At 39.5% G+C, this 17,768-nt stretch overlaps 1 protein-coding gene across 2 annotated transcripts in view; it reads right to left on the reverse strand.

The window, feature by feature from the left end:
• The window catches only part of plch1 (phospholipase C, eta 1), a 58,686-nt gene that overhangs the window by 5,609 nt on the left and 35,309 nt on the right, over nucleotides 1–17,768 (reverse strand). For both annotated transcript variants that reach the window (XM_019269923.2, XM_027280919.1), the window contains 13 exons: nucleotides 15,991–16,162; nucleotides 13,649–13,756; nucleotides 11,370–11,525; nucleotides 10,634–10,696; nucleotides 8,971–9,065; nucleotides 6,870–6,967; nucleotides 6,584–6,763; nucleotides 5,597–5,704; nucleotides 4,388–4,512; nucleotides 4,114–4,198; nucleotides 967–1,113; nucleotides 461–540; nucleotides 249–308 (listed from right to left, as the gene is read on the reverse strand). In XM_019269923.2, coding sequence (XP_019125468.1) covers nucleotides 249–308; nucleotides 461–540; nucleotides 967–1,113; nucleotides 4,114–4,198; nucleotides 4,388–4,512; nucleotides 5,597–5,704; nucleotides 6,584–6,763; nucleotides 6,870–6,967; nucleotides 8,971–9,065; nucleotides 10,634–10,696; nucleotides 11,370–11,525; nucleotides 13,649–13,756; nucleotides 15,991–16,162 — 1,477 coding nt within the window. The remainder of the gene's footprint in view (nucleotides 1–248; nucleotides 309–460; nucleotides 541–966; nucleotides 1,114–4,113; nucleotides 4,199–4,387; nucleotides 4,513–5,596; nucleotides 5,705–6,583; nucleotides 6,764–6,869; nucleotides 6,968–8,970; nucleotides 9,066–10,633; nucleotides 10,697–11,369; nucleotides 11,526–13,648; nucleotides 13,757–15,990; nucleotides 16,163–17,768) is intronic.

The following is a 17,768-nucleotide window of genomic DNA, read 5'->3' on the forward strand; positions in this document are numbered from 1 at the left end:
CAACAATCTGCAACAAGCCCATGTGGATTATGCATGCATGCATATTTGCATATTATTCCAAAGTTGTTTAAAATTGCAACAAACAACAGTTGACTAAAAAATATTTTTTGAGCAAATTGTATGACTTAGTTGTTTAATGTCACACACAAACAAGCCATTGAAAGTACAGCTGAACACAATTTGCACTTTTTTTAATCATGCATCACTGATTCATGCAGCACCACACAGAACCTAGAACATCAGGATACCTTGTTAGATCCTAGAAAGTGCATTATGGTAAAGCTGGGATTCAGGACTAGAGGGCTCCACTAGAAAAAAACAAAGGATTGAAGGAGCATAGCTTAAATGGATGTGTTGAGACACCTTTTTTTTCTATTTACCTTCAAAATACAATCTCAGTTGACAAAACAGGTTCACAGAGGGGGTGTTACAACACACACTGGGACTTTACAGCACTTACCTTCCCATAGACATCATGTACTGACACATGCACAAAGATGGAAGCCTCTGTCAACCCCTCCAAGTAAACATGCCTGTAACCTGTTAGAGAGAAACGGAGAAAGCGTGTGAGTGAGAGAGTGAGTGATAGAGCGAGTCAAAGAAAGATAACATCTGTCATCACACTGGTGGTTATGTAGTAGTTGCCAGAGGAGAGGGCGTCGGGGGTTCACGGACAAATCCGATGGATGTGGACAACAAAAATAACCTGCCAAGCCACAGGTCCTTTACTTTACAAATCATGGTTTCATGGTTCACTAGACACAAAATAACGTGCCCCACAGCTACAGCACTGCCAAAGGCATAATGGAAATGATGTGTTTAAGTGTGAGCGAGTCTGTCTGTCAACTTGTTTAGAATAATGGTTCTGAGTTGCAGTGACATTCAGTGTCTCCTTTTAAGTTCACGCCATACAAAAAGTTCCTTTTCTCAAATAAAGCTGAAAATACGAAGGAAATCTGCACAGACCAGGCATCAAGCTGCTGAAGGCAACAGTCCGTTGACCAATAAAATCCCGTCCAATTGGGTCATGGTCCCAGACAAGGAATCGCACCAAAACCACCTCAGCCATGTGAAGCGTAAAGGACAGGGTCTCTTCCCATACTGGATTAAAACCTGAGGAAAACACACACATATATGCTCATTAGAATTAGGATCTGTTTCATCAGTATCTCAATAAAGCATGGAAGACCAGGTTGTAGTGATGTGTCAAAGTATGTATTTCATTGATCGATTTCCTGCACACTAATCTTATAATACTGTTGACCTCCCAGGGCTCTATAACCTTTCCCAGAGGTGGCTTTTCCCCTCCCCCTGCCGGGTGCCCTCATCTGTGGAGACATGTTAGGGGTGACACCAGAAGACCTCTTTTGTTATGCTTCCTTTATGCTTTTAATTAATGAATCTGACTGTTGATCCTGGCAGTGCACCACAGGACAAAGTGCAGCATCTGAGGCAATGGCATCCTTTCATCTCTGCTCTGTTTTTATTGGAATGATGTCAATACTTATTAATATATATGTTGTGGAGAAATTGCTGAAGTCAAAGGTCAATGGTGAGGTCAGGAAGGGAGAAGGTGTTCAGGAGCTTATGCTGTCTTATGCTGTATTATTTATTGACGCTTGATCAAGGAGAATTAGAGACACTCTCAAAGTTTATCAGAAGTGCCTGAGTCGGTCTCTTCTGCTGAACTCATGCTGGTGGATAAACTTTAAACCCAAAGATCACAGCCCAAATACTACACGCCCCAGAATTAGTCAAAGAGAATGTCTTTACCAATGTAGGTGTTATTGTCAACATATTCTAGTCTGGAGACACAGATGTCTGTTTATGCAGATTATCATAAACAGACAGCTATCTATTAAGTCTAAGAAGGCAGCAATAGGTGTCTTCGACCCCGCCCACCACAGTGTTGAGATATGGTGGCACCTAATCAAAGACAAACAATTAATACTGCTGAAGACCACAAGGCCCACACGTGACCATGTGTAACCTAAGGATAGAAAATTCCATAACAATATACATTCACAGGTGTGCTTTTGCTTGTGTGTCATACATACATAATGTCCTATAATATGTATACTATAATATGCATATGCATGTGGCACTTTTAAAAAGCATAAAGGAAAAAATGTAAAATACAAAAGCAACAAAAAAAAAAATCATACAGTATCAAAACAAGGCAATTACCATCAAAGGTGGCATTGTTGCAACACAACATTGAAAAGGTCATAATATAATATCAAGGTATGACTGAATGCAAAGAATCAGAGCTGTGGGAGGTGGATTAGAGTGGACTGGATATTTTTATTCTAAATGTTTAAACTGCCAACAGAGAGATGTAACTGGACCTCAGATCACGGTCTTGCCATTCCCCGATCAATAAAATGTTTTTCACAGCAGACATCTTGACTTGTCAATAGTAGGAAAAAGCTTGGGTGTTACTAATAAGATTAATAATGGCTCAGTCGTATTCAGAGACACATAAATGAAATTTGGGCCAAGATTGACACTGATTTCTGATGTGACCTCTCTGCCACAGTTCCATTTGTATAAAACAGTATTTTCCCAAACTTAGGGTGGGTCCCCAGTTGAGTTGAATGCCTAATAATGGTGGTGACATATGAATTAATTTTCCCAATTAAAATAGAGGAAGAGATAATGCTCTGCTGATTTAATTAGGAAAATTAAATTAGATGCTTACATACATAGTCATAGAACTGCAGTTGCATCTGGTAACCATTAACATATTTTTCTTTTTGGCTTCAAGCAGAAAAGGTTTGGGAACCCCTGGTCTTGGGAACTGTGCAAGCCTGGCTAGATGTGATATGAAATACTCATTACAACACCAACAGGAACTAGGCAGTCATCTATTTGAAATAAAAAAAAAAGCAGAATGGGGGGGATGCTATAGGGGGTTTGCATTCAATAATAAATCTTAAACCTCCAATAACTGATTTTCTTGGCCACTTGGGGGCAGCAGAAAAAAAGTTGTGTGTGTAGAGTCGTATCTGCTCAATCCAATATCCACTATTCACCCTCGTTTATTGGTCCTGTAGGAAATCTCTGGTTTTTTAGCTGTGAGATGCTCAACTATGTTCACCAGCTAGTTCTTAACCATGTCTATCTGCCATCTGGTTTTTAGCACTGCACCCAAAAATTAAAGTATTAAAGCAGTGGACCAATACAGTAAAGTTGGAAGCCTGACAGCTAAACAATGAGCTGGAGCTCAACTTCAAAGCCAAGGGGAGCTGCAGATTTGGGAAATAGTTTTCTGTGAGTAATTTATCACAACAAGTACACATCTTTGATTCATTGTTTTTATAAATTTAATTGAGTCTCTCCCCTTGAAATTAGATATAACTTCCAAAGGGGCCGCCAGCATAAACTAAGAATGAAGGTTTCTTGGTCCTGCTTTAAAGGATCAGTGTAGGATTTAGCGGCATCTAGCAAAGTAGTTACAGATTGCACAAAACGAAAATGTCTTTTTTTTCCATTCTGGTCTACTGTAGAAACACGGCAGCTCACGTGATTATACACTAATGAAAACATAGCTGTGCATATTATATTTTATTCTTGCTGTTATAAAAATTAGGATTATACTGGGGTGCAGATGTTTTAACTCATATAGAGAGTGTGTGCGTGTCCTGTTTTTTGCATGTCTTGTCCACTTCCCTTCTTTTGCATGTGTTAACTGAGGCTGGCAGGGAGAGATAATTATAAAAATAGCACAAGGACAAGAGAGACAGGTTAGGGAAGTACCATTTGGATATAAAACATAATGCTCATTACTGAGCAGAAAACCAAAAAAGGACATATGATATTAACTGTATCAGTGGGTAGGTGTCAGAGACAGCCCATTTAAAAAAAATGTATAAGAACCAACTGATAGAGCTCCTCAGGGAGCCTTTTCTCTGTAACCCCTTTGTTAAACACAACTTAAACTTTGATACTTTGAATCCAGTCTTCCTTATTTAAATTTTTTTCTTTAAAAAAATCCCATAACACTTGCCATATTCTGTAAGCTAAGGTCTTACACACTTAGCCTTAAAGCAATTTTCTGTTCAGTGGTTCATTGGGTTTACAGTGTTGTTCTGTGATCTGTGCATGTCTCACCGTTGTCATCAACAACTCTTGTCTGTTCCTTGCAGCAATCAACTGGCAGACCGATGATTTCCACTTCGACAAATGGATCAATAATCTGATAAAGAAGAGAGGGCAATAAAATGAATTATATTTTCTGTTATGATGCTGTATATATTTCTGCTGAGAGTAAACTGAAAATCCCTGAGTAGTCAAATATAATAGTGCTAGTGCTAGAGAGAGAGACAAGGAGAAAGACAGATGGAGAGTGTGGGTACACAGTGTATGTGTTTTGGTGCATTCGTACCTCTCCACGGTCTCCCAGCATGGAGTCTGGTGGTTTGGGCAACTGCTGTCCACTAATGATCTTGAGAATGAGTTGCTTCTTAGGGTACGCTGGAAGCGGGTCATCACTGAATGGGTTGAAGGAGCCTGGAGGGATTGAACGACAGAGGAGCAAGAACTTTGATTTATGTCATCACTCAGTCTTAAAACCCCGTCCTTTCTGATTGTTCTGCTTGTCCCAGTTTCTGTATATTACACTCAATAAGCATTAAAACATAAAGCCTGCTAGAAACATTAATGTCTTTGCTTTGTTTTGTGGCGAACTCCTTAGTTGTATAACAGCACTGTAGAATGATGGTAATAAGATCGCTGCATTACAACCTCATGTGGTGCAGAAACATGCCTCAAACTTACGACGCTTAAAACAATTCTAGTGTGGATTGAGAAAATGATTCCTATAACAACTCCTGTAATTGTCTACCAATAAAAACTTGCACTTTATAGCGTTTGGATATTTTATTACCTTAAAATATCGTGTTGGTTCAATAGAACAAGCAGATACAAAATATACTACGCATGCAGTGGTCTTAAATGTTTCAAAGCAAGAGTTTATGAAAATATGCAGGTTACTATTCACTTTACCTATATAACTTTATCACCTTATATTCAGCATGTGTCCAGTACTTTTCTTTACACGACCAAATGCAATTTTATCCACTTAATTAAACACTAAATGAATTAAACACTTTCTACAAAGACTACACCTATACTGGCTTATGGTTCATTCATAGTGAATTATAATTGCGTTCTGATGCACTATATCAACAGACATAAAATATTATAGATGTGTCTTATAATGAATAATAACTTCAAGTGTCTTGTGCCCTTAACTAGTTATAAACTAGAGGTTGACTGGTGGGGCAACTGTATTGATACTTCAAGTTATAATTCATTATAAGTCACATCCATAATGTTTCATGACTGTGGATACGATGCACCAGACGTACAGCATTATGAGTGTGGTCATAAATCATTATGAATGCATTATAATACACTTAATTATAATACATGTTCCCGTTCTGTCTCCAAGCCTATGACTTTTCATCATTTCATAAATTCAATCACAATAAATAAACGCTGATTTGCACATCAGTTTTCACTTGTATGAACAAACACTGATTTGCATGCGTGTGTTTGTGCTCGTGTGCATGCAGTTTGTTTGATGCAGTACCTTTACACATGGGAGGAGGTTTGAGGACGTAGCCGATACCTCCATTCACCATGAACTTGGCTCTGTTGAGCTGCATCATCCTGCCTTCTGTCTGATAATTCAGAGCAACTGAAAAAGAAAAATATTAAACTTATTATTATTCATCCTGATATTGGTGTAGTACACTGTAAACTGTGAAAATCACTGATGGTGCTTAATAGTCTGTGGCAAAAAAAAAAGAAAAACATATGAGGAGACTGATTAGTCACTCTAGTGGTTATTCTTTTAATCATTCAATCAAATCAAATGTACTCATTAATTTATTCATTAAGCATGTTTGTCTGACAAACTTGAACCTTAATTAGAGAAAAACTGATGAGGAAGGTAAGAACCAAAAAGAAAATGGAAAGAAAAAGGATTAATCATGGCACCTTCAAGAACAATCTTAAGTTAGGCATTTATTTAGCTTTTTTACTTCTTTTCTCCTTTGTAACTGTTTCTATTTTGGTACAGCTTGTATAACTCAACATTTTCTTAGTAGCCAATATTGCTTTCTGAACTTAAAAGAAAAAAATTAATTGGCAGGGATAGGCAGGGATTCCTTGGATCTTGATCTCTTAGATTTCCTGACACTATTTATTTCTGCACAGATAAAAATATTCTGTTCCAAATGTTTTTCATTTATTTATCTTCTTTTTATTTATTTATGAATCTCCATAATCCTCACAAAATCCTAAACCAAGTGCCACCTTCCAAAATAAACTTGGAGACACTTAATTACACGCAACATACAGTACACACACATGATCACTAGCAAACCAATGCCATGTGTGTAAATGAAGTGTCGGGTGTGCAGACAGATGAAAGTGGTTTCTGTGTGCATGTGGTATGCAGTGTTAATTAATGTATAATGACAGGTATGTGGCTAAAGGGAAGGCGCCTGTTGTTTTTATGAACAGACAACCTCTATACAGGTCAAAAGCTTCCAGCAACAGACAGCCGTCTTACCCAACTGACAGCCCACGTTCCAGTAAAACTGGGGGTTGAAATTGGATGAGTCGATGCGATAGGCTGAGGGATAAATCCGTGACAGCTGCCTCTGGTTAAAAGCCAGGAATTGTTCGGCTCTGTGATTGACCAGGGACTGCGCTCTGGTCTCGCTGAAAGACAGAACGTCACCTGGAGTACCTGAAGAGAAACATGGGTGAGACATGGGAAAATGTCTCTAAGGTAAAGATTGCAATGTGCCTATTTGTTTGTTTGTGTGTGTGTGTGTCGCTGTCAGAGTGTTTACCTTCATTCAGACACTCCTGTGAGGCAACAGAGTTGGTGAACACCACCAGGTTTGACAGATCTCTACTCAGTTTCATTGTCTTCCTCTTCCTCCCGCCCCTGAAACAATTTCAAGAGAGGACAGAGGGTGTGAGTGAGTGAGATTGTGTAAAGAAACATGAGGCAAGTAAAGCAAGAAGTATGTGAAGTAAGACATGCTCGCTCTCATACATTTGTTTAAGCATTTACAGTGGCAGAAGGATCACAGGCAAGAGAAGATGGTGCATCAGCTAGGCAGCTTGCAAACCGCAGGCAAGAGCATCAAAGGCAAAAAGCTTAATAGGGACCAGAGCACATGGAGTGCAGTAAGACTCGCACAAAATCACACACGCATTAAACTACACACATTGCACACCCAGTCGTGCACAAAGACAGTCAGTCACATAGCCATGCTTGCAAGAATCTGCGCTTTGACAGTTCCCATGGACATGCATATATGAATATGCAACCAGGAGGAGAGACTGGGAGAACAACAAAGAAGACAAAGGCTTTCTACACAGAGAGCGACTGTGCTGAATTTCCATACATCTTTGCCCAATGCTCGCTCACAAAGAAAGAGGAAAAAATGAGACAGAGGTGGACAAAGAACGTGTGTGATAGAGAACTGGGATATATTCATGCTGCTGACAAATATACTTTTAGATTCCCCCCCTCCTTAGTGAGTCAGATCTGATTTTTAATAATAGTGTAAACATGGCATAATGACATTCATCCTGAAAGACTGAATTCTGATTTGGTCCTAAATTTTATGAATTCATAATTTATAGCAATGCAACTTGCATGTCAACACTAATATGAGCTCATGTGGTGTTTACTATATGTTACTTCAATGCATGTTTCTCATGACTCAAGAAAGATGGAGGAACAGGTGGAGTATTTTGAATTCAATTCAAGCAATTAGGTACATTTAAGTAATGTTTAAATACAATTTTGAGGTACTCTAGGTGTGTATTTCCATATTCCTAGTACTTCTACTCTACTACTGTACATTTCAAAGTTACATTTACATCACAACTATTAGTTAGTAGTTACTTTTCAGATTTTATATTTAAAAAAAACATATGATCGTATGTGATAGTAATATACATGCATATACGTAGTATATAAAATCAGCTCCACCTCAAACAGCAACAACATTAAGTGTTGTTTAAATGTCAAAGTGGGTCTATAATAATAATATTGACTTTAGTAAGGACATTCAAAAAAGCTTCATAGCACACGTTTGTTGAACGGCCACCACAAGTAATAATTATTGATAAAAGTTAAGCTGTAGAAACAAAAATGCCTCTTCAATTTTTCATTTTTAGGAATATTGTGTTACATCTTCCTTCAGACTTCACGAAATGTTTCTGCAATGTTACGTGTTAATGTGTGCTTTAATAAAATATAATAATATAATATCCAATCTAAAAATAAAAGGGTCAGTCTGCATAATGGTTTTACTCTGTGAGTATTTTTGTAGTTGAGTGTCTACAGTTGCTGTTGTTTATTGAATGAATGATCTTGAACTTCTTCCACCACTCATCACAGGAGACTGGCTTTAATGTCAAGCAAAGCTGTAAAAACTGTAAAAGCTCTTTAAAAAAAAAGAAAATATCAAATAAAATTTAAAAAAAAAAAACAGACATGGCTGGATTTTAGTATGTACAATAAAATCTGCTACGAGCGACTGGAGCTGCATGATGACACCGTATGTGATGCCTCTAGTCTTGGCCTCAATTTCAGTCTTTGGTCTTTTGCCCTTGTGAGTCAATTCAGTAAACTTGTTATGTGAACAGTCCAGAAAAATATTTTTTTTAAATATGATCTAAGCAAAAAGTAATAATTAAACAGCAAGGCTTGCAGGGTGAACATAGCGTTGAGCTCCTGCTGTGTTTCATTTAATGTAAGAAGCTCTGGGCTCTTTCCCCTCACACAAACGTGAATGACTGCTGAAGAAGTTTTAGTAGTTTTCATGGTGCAACTGATGCTGTGGATTGTTCAGTGCTCCCAGCAGTCAGCAACTATCAAACCTCTGAGTTGTCAGGGATGGCAGTGTTGTGATGAAGCAGTTCAAAGGTCACCTGGTTAACTGTCCTCCGGCCTCCCTCCCACACCTCTCCTGATCGTCGTCCTCCTTGTCCACACTTTGGCATGACAGCCTGGATTTTGAGTGCCTCTGGACAACAGACACACACACACACACACACACACAAACAGGAATATAAGAATAAAGTTACATTGCAAAGCAGAGACGTCCTGATAAATGACATCAAAGTTCTTTAAGTGCGATAATGTGTCTCTGTAAATTGTATGTATTTCTGTATGATTCATAGTGTTATTATAATAGTAGCAGTTTGTGCATGTCGATGGGTGTTCTAGGTGTATTGTATGTAATTATAGCGAGCGTGTTTTTGGTGAAGTGCATGTGAGAAGCAACATCTCTATTAGACCTAAAGTGGAGTTGAGAAGAGGATGAGGGTCGCAGTAATTACAGGGTTTAGGCTGCTTGCCAACAGATTACATGCACCCATGCATGTGCGCATATATACACACACGTGGGAGGATGCATATTATGCAAAAGAGGGAGGCATAAAAGACTGAAGAGGAGATGTGAGTGGGTAAACAGAGGAGGGCATCGAGGAAAAGAAGCAAATGGATAGAGGAAGAAATCCAGAGTGGGAAATAACCAGGCTGAAAAATGAGGGAAAATGTACCAAGGACACATATTGAAGCGCAAACCTATATTTTGACTGTCTTGAGGATAAAAACAAACCTCACAGAGGATCTTAAGACAGGACATGCTTTAGATCTGCATGCTTCACAGATTTGCATGCACTGCATTGATCTGCAGCGTGGAATTGGAAGATAAGTGTGGCAGTTTTAATTATGACTCTGCTACCTACCACTCGCTGAAGATGACTCCACAAAGGGTGCTTTGTATGTGTTTTCTATGCGTGACTTTATGATTTATCTACAGGAGAGCAGCGGGGAGGCTTCGGCTCTGCTTCCCATACGTGATGCTAATCATTTAAGAGACATATCACAACACACTCGGTGGCCAGTTAAATAGCAACTCCCCATTCATCTGTTGCACTGTTAAAATATGGAGACTTTTATTTTTTATTTTTTGCAGAATCTGAGGATGTGATTATACTTTAAGTAAGTCAGTAAGTTGTGATTGAGATTTGCTTTCTTGCTGATGTTTAAATGATTTCTGTTTGGTGAATATAGTATCTGTCCACCTAATAGTCCTTCCAAGCACAACCTTTGCAGTGTAACCTGCCTCCATTTAACTCACATACCCCAAACTGTCACCTCAGTTAGTTAGAGATCTTCCACAAAACCAAGTTGCTGGTCCTACTAAGCCAAAAGCTGTCCATCACACACCATTTGGATGTCATTACTAACCTTCACTTGTATTTTGTGGTGTTTCTAGCACCACTCTTCAGCTGATTGGGCATGCTAAATCATCAGCCAAGACTATCAAAAGAGTTCTGTTTAAAATCACTAATTTGTCCATTTTGTGCAGCTTGTCCATGTCTCCTTTAGGCCAACTTGGTGTGTCACGGCCCCGATTAGGTGTCAAATAAGTTTTGACAAATAGAAAGTTGGATCATATCCAATAGGACAGAGAACTGCATGAAGTTACATTATCCTGAATTGGCGATTTCAAACCACACACGTAGATAGAACTGATCAAGAATCAAGCACAAAAAGATTAACCCCTCTTTCCACCTTCCTCACCTTCTGTTTGAGCGTCGTGATGAAGGATCTGCTCTGGGATTTCTTCAAAACCCCTTTGGAGCTCTAGAAACAAGGAGAACACATTCAGAGACTCTTTATAAGTGTTTGTGTGGGCTTGTTTACATTCATATGTGTGGATCATTTGATGCAAATCTAATAACAATCACATTAGCACCCAGTGAGTCACGTAAACCCTAAAGCTCAGTAGCTGGAGGTGCAGGCGATAAAGCTGAAGTAGAGAGTGGGTGAGGAATGAGAAAAGGAGAGGAAAATTACTAGTGAGGAAGACAGAAAATAAAAAATAGCTTTATAGACGTGAGGTGAAGGGGATCACCAACAAAGCAGCAGCAGATTAAAGAGAATAGGAAAGCCCGGTGCACAACACCCACTACATTAAAATGGCTGTCAGAACTGAAGCATCTATAAATAGCACAAGAGACAAGCAGGGAAATTAAATATTAAGTAACACTGCAGACGTTTAGCTTCTCATCACTTTCAGCCAGTTTACTCGAGAGGAGGACAGAAAAGCTGACCCTTCAGAGTGGCATGAGCAGGTGCTGCTTGACTGACTGTTTATGTGTTCAGTGGGTGTGTTTGACCTGTGAATGGTGCAGTAACTACTCTGCTCCGTGACTAATGCCATGGCCTAGTTTTATCCCCCCCTCTCTTTTCTCTTTATCCTCTTCGCCTGTTGTTCAGTATCGCTCTGCTCCATATGCAGCCCTACACGTTGTACCTGCCGCAGGTTCTTCTGGAGACCCTGGTGTGTAGCCCGGAGCAGTGCACGGATGCTGAAACTGTCAGTGTCTTCCTTGTCTCCGATTCGAGACTCCTTCAGCAGAGAGTCTAATTTCTTTCTGATGTGAGACTCCACCTGGTGATGACCGTTGCTCTGCATGAAAGAAGAAGAGAGTTATTAAGACAGGGAAGGAGAAAGAGAGACAGGGAAGGAAGTGAGAGACTCCTTTTAATAAAGGTGCAAAGACACATTTATGGACAGATGATTGAGGGTAGTGCTGTTGAAGCAAAGAGACACGTTTTCACTTATGCGAAGCAGCTGAAGCCAGGCTCAGCAAGTATCGACCAACTGCAGAGCTGCAGAGCCGTCACAGTCAGACTCCTAAAAAGACTTTATTTAGTGCCTGTCTAGTCTTCCGATTTCTCTGGGTGCTTTTTCACATTCACCCATTCATACACTGATGACACTGGCTGCCATGCAAGGTGCCATCAGAAATTCACACCCCAATGGCGCAGCCTTCGGGAGCAATTTGGGGTTCTGCAACAGCTCGACACGCAGACTGGAGGAGCCGTGGATCAAACCTAAACTCGATGTTAAAATTTTATATTTTAATAAACTCTGTATGAACATCTGGTTGGTGTTTTTCTGCCCTAAGCTTTATTGTACTTCTGTTGCATAATTTAAGATACACTATAGGCTAGTGCTGCATTTTTTAATCTACCCAATGGGTGGTACAAGTCTAAAGTTTAAAACATTAAAACTTTAGACGCTTAATCAGAGTTCAGATCAAATGCAGTTTTATTGTCACATACACTCACACACAGGACCATATAGTGAACTAACTAACTAACTAGTATATAAATAAATAAAGATGAATCCGACTATAGTATATAAGGTAATTTTCTCATCTCGTGAAATTTTAAATGGTGATGGCAAAAAATACTGTATGTTAAAAAGGGCATGGTTTCAGCACATGTACAAGCTATTATTTTTATCACCTGTAGGAGACGCCATTAACAGGTCTGTATATGCAGGTCTACACTGCTGGAAAAAATGTATTTCACCCCACATACAGTAAGAGCTACTCTTGCTCTTAACTACGCTATAAAGTTACCTTTCTCCACAGTCGTGTATCACTACTAGACAAAAACTATGTCACACTAATGCAATGTTAGTGGTGATTGCTGTGAAAGCTCACTGGTTTAATGAGCTCAAAACAAAACCTCTCATCAGTGGAAACCTGCCACCACCCTTTTAAAATGGCAATGATCGTCCTAAGTGGCATCTGCAGCTTCATGCTTCCAGCTAAATGTGGAAGAACGATGCCATATTCGGTTACACAACTGAACCATCTGGAGCGCTTTTTTGTTTTAAATGTGGTGAGGAAGACACTGGCACTACTATATCACGGGATAAATGAACAGGATTAAGAGTGACTATAAAAATGGCACCGAGCAATAAGCGGGGATGAGATTCAAACTCTTGTCTGTGCTTGTATTGACTTAATATTTATATCTGCACCATTAAGCATTGATCATTCGGAAACATTACTTCAGTGATGATCAGTAAAACATTACAAGCACCAACGTTACGACCCAATTACTGAAGTCATTACATCGAGCATGACGATGTCATTAAGATCCCATTATCTAACTTGTTTGTGGTCCTTGTATGTGCAAGGGAGGGATTCTTCTCTAACATAAGTCCCTGCCAGTCCAAACTATAACGTTTTTATGTGATGTTGTTGCTGCATTGTACATTTTTTTAATGAACTGATTAAGTAGCTCTTAAAAAACTGAAAGAGAAGCACAAATAGAGAAGAAAGAGAGGAAAGAAGCTCCGACAGAAGTGGACAGGAGTCGGAGAGAAAGGCTAAGTTTACTTTTAGATCTTAATTTTTAAAACTACAAAATTAAAGTTGCAATGTCCTCTCATTTATGAGGATTTATGATTGTTTTGATATATTGGAAGATCAGTTTTATTCATTATAAACATTTGAGTGCTGTTCTGGTTTCAATGTCATGTAGTAAAACATGAACGAGGGCTTTGAGACAGGTGAATGCACTGATGCACTTGCCAATACACATAACTGTCCTACTATGATAATAGTTTATGATACTTTTTTTTTTTCAAAAGATCATAATAAATGGCTGAAATTTAAAAAATCTTAATTTATAAAGACACAAACTCCAGAAACAACTGAAAACAAGAGAGAAAGACTCAAGTAATGTCTGTTTGAATGTGGTAGTGTTTACAGCAACGGTCCTCCATCTTACATTACTGTTCTTAAGCTTGAAGTCGTCCTCAATTTCATCAGCGCTGTCATCATCAGAGACCTCCCCTTCCTCAGCGTCCGCAGACAGATAGGCAGGCAGGCGTTTCCCCTGGATGGAGAGAGGACGGACAAACATATGCTTAACCCGTGCATATATCTTAAAGTGCAGCACAAACATGAGCACGCCCACACAGTTTGCAACTCTAAGACAGTCCAGGAAATAACACAACAGAATGAAATGTTTCCCTCATGCATTCACTTTACCGCACATGGAAATGCACACATGAAAGTCGGTAGTATGTACAGTACAGGCAGAGCGAAAGCCTCTACTGTCACATATGAGGGGGCATGAGGCACGCAATGATGCACACACACACACACACACACACACACACACACACACACACAAATAGTATCAGCTGCAGATTCTCTGAGAAGCTCCCTGAGCACGCTTTTCAGAAGAGAGGAAGCCCATTAGTGAGCCACGCTGGAGGTGTGAGTGGGAGTCAAGATTTTCTAAGCTTTCGAAATCAATGCCATACTCCGAGCTTCCCGCAGCACACCGAGGCTCTTGCTGACACTGACATCACCGCCCTCATTTCAACCACTGCCACAAGGAGTCTATGCCCTCTCTACCTTCTGTCTCTGACTGACAAAAACCCTATTGCCATTATTTCTTTATTGTCTTGTCTCTCGCTCCTCTGGGGGATGGAGAGGCTCTCAAACGAGGGCAGAGAAGAGGAGGAAAGATATGGAGGAAAACTGTTAGAGAGGAGTAAAGGGCTTTTTAGAAAATCAATAATGCTCTTTCACTTTTCAGTCAACTGGCTGGGGAGGGACAAAGTCAGAAGCTCTTTTTTTTCCAATACAAGCTTTCTTCTCATTTCAGATAAAGTCAATTTTATCTGGTTCTTATAAAAAAATCCAATAAATGCTGAAAGGTTTTGCTCGGTCTCTCTCTGTCTCTCTCTTTGTATGAATAACTGTGCTGTGATGGTGGATAAGGATCTTCTGGGTCCGAAGCCGTCAAAATGAGAGCTGATATTTAAGAGGGAAAAAAACAAAACAAGATAACATGTTTTCATTCTCTTTGAGGATGATCATATGAACCATATTTCACAGACACCTTTTGGGACTACAGCAGTAGGGTCTGCAAACAAATTATCAGGATCATATTTCCGGGGGAAGTGAAACACAGAGATCATAGAGAAAAGGAGGTTTTCAGGCGCATGGTGCTGAGGATTGCTGAAGGGTGTGGGGCTGATATTGTGCCAGAAGCAGAGCTGGATAATGTAACCGAGCCAAAATGAAAGAGGCAAAAAGGCTGAAGGCAACGTTGAAAGAAGAAGAAGCTACGAGGAAGCGAAGAAAATGAGTGACTGAGCAAGAAGTCACCAGACAACAGTAAATCTAGGACTGACTTTTAGTCATTATTTGTGAAATAAAAGACTAGGAGACTTCTTGCTGTTGGACTAGTAATATTAGCTGGCTGTGACATCTTGTGTTTTTTCACTTGTTTGGTTGTTGTCGACTCACTAAAGTAATATAATCATAAAATACACGTGTGCAGTGTGTATTTTGAGCTGTTACAGAGGGTGCATTGTCTCTTGAAACCCAAAGAATGTTAAGATAAAAGACACCTGAGTTGATTTTACACAAACTTTTTACATCCACCATGATCTCCTCCTTATATCATTTAAACAAACAACTACTGCAACAACTGATTTTTTTTCTTTTTCTTTGGAGAGGCATTAATCAAATGAGTGCACCAGTCTGTGTTTCAGTACTTTTAGAGTAATGCATCAGTCTTAATGTGTGTCAGAGGGTTTGGAGGAAAAAACTGCATTATTTATTATCAATGATTAAGGGAATCTGTGTTTTTAAGTGTTCATCTATTCATAGCTGAATTTTCGTGACTAGTAGCAATTTATAAAATGAAAAGTTTGACAGCCCCAAACTGAGTCACCAGGTTTTTTTTTTGTATGTGTGCCTCTGTTTCTTTGTGTCACAAAAGAGTGGAAAACAACAATCTGTCGCTCACTTATCATATTCCAGCATCTCGTCCTTCCCTCCGTTCCCCTCTATGATTAAAACAATGACCTAGTTTTGTCCTCTCTCCTCTACCATCTCTTCCGTCTGTTTATGGGCATTAATTAGCCGCCTTGCAGCGTCTCACCCACTCCCCATCCTCGCTGAAGCAACACACATGAGGTAAAATATGGAGAGATAACGAGCGCTATGCTTTCTTTACTGGAATAAAGAGGAAGACTGGGCAATCTATTTATCCACTTTTAAACACAAACTGTCAATTTACCATCCACCCATCCGAAGATTTGTTCTTACTTTGATGAGTATCTTTCCCCTCAGGCTGTGAGGACTGGGTAATATTTTGGAGTCTCTGGTCAGGACGTCTCCCACATCCAGTTTGTCTCCAAAGATTTCTCGCAGGTACTGAGCAATCTTCTTCTGCTGCTGGATGGTACAGTGGTTCTCAATGGACAAAATTACAGGGTACCTGAAAAGAAAAAGAAAAAGAACAGGTTCCCATAAATTACATCCAAACACTGTTGTGTGCCTTGACAGCAGCCAATGGACTGGAGTGAGAGGGAATCACATCTCAAACTCGACTTCCATTTTTCACCTGTAATCTGCAGAGTGGAGAGGTGAATGACAAAAACACAGCTTCATAAACAAGAGTGGAGAGGTGAATGACAAAAACACAGCTTCATAAACACCTCTGTAGCATGCCGTGTGTGTTGTGTGTGGTCCTGTGTGTGTGTGTGTGTGTGTTTGTGTGTGTGTGTGTGTGTGTGTGTGTGTGTGTGTGTGTGTGTGTGTGTGCGCCTGTGTTTTCATTTAGAAGAGGTGAAATGACTTGTGGGCACACGGCAGCACAGCTCAAATGTCAGGTTCGTCAGACTGACAGCTCTCCCTCAGGGGATGCAACCCTGCTCTCGACCCCACCCCTGATCCCCAAAACACCACCCACCCAAACACACACACACACACACACACACATACACATACACAAACGGGTCCTCTGCCAAAGACGGAAAGAGACAGAGAGGGTAACATCCACTGTCATTTCATTTCGACACACAGGCAGTGACATCCAGGAGCTCCTCTCAGGTGAAGCAGTGAGGCGACTCAATGAGCTGTGTAATGTGTGTGTGTGTGCGTGCACGCATGTGTGTGTGTGTGTGTGTGTGCCTGGGGGAGAGAGCAGAGATTTCCTCCATTTCAATGAAGCCCAGGGCACATTAATCATATTAACAGGTGGCATGGATGATAAAATATCAGCTGAATGTTACAGGTGACAGAGAGAGGTAACGGACAGAACGTTCAATTTATTCACCTGTTCTCACTGTCATCTTTATAACAGATTACTAGTTGCTACGGTGTGAGATTAGGAGAATATAGAGGTTTTTCCTGATTAGCAAGTGTGAATATTTTCTTCCACAAGGCTACACTGAACATTACGGTCTTTAATTGAATTTACAAAGATCTTTTGAACATTTCCCCCAGAAGACTAATGCTTTGTTGACTAAAAATATTTAAGAAATGTAGTAAAATTAATTACTTGAAGTAGGGCTGCCACCAGCAATTATTTAATTATATATATACACACCGATCAGTCTGGCAATTACTTTCCCAATTAATCAATTGATTGTTGGCCTGGGAAATACAATTTGTCAAAGCCCACAGTGATGTCATTAAATTGCTGTTCAACAGTCCAAAATCGAATTCAGTTTACACACAATAAAGTAGGTGTCGTAAGAAATATATTGCTGAAATGTTGTTTTTTAAATTACCAACATGCATGACTAATTCAATTACTGACTATCAATTATTCAGCTTATCGTCTCAGCTCTAACCTGTATGACAAAACAAGTCAAAACAATTAAAAAATGTTATTAAAATGGGTCAAAGGAGGTCAAGTCAAAAGACGTATGAGGCAGCCATTAACAGGGTTTACATAAAAAAATTAGCTGGGTTGTTGTTTCGTCTCTCTCATGTGTTTTTGTTATTTATGGTCATTTTAATCTGTGATTTTTGATCTTGATGTACATGTATACTGAAGCTCTTTAAAGTACACAAACTAATTATTCCAAAAAATATTT

Source organism: Larimichthys crocea, chromosome VII (genome assembly GCF_000972845.2).
Source record: "Larimichthys crocea isolate SSNF chromosome VII, L_crocea_2.0, whole genome shotgun sequence".
Lineage (NCBI taxonomy): Eukaryota > Metazoa > Chordata > Actinopteri > Sciaenidae > Larimichthys > Larimichthys crocea.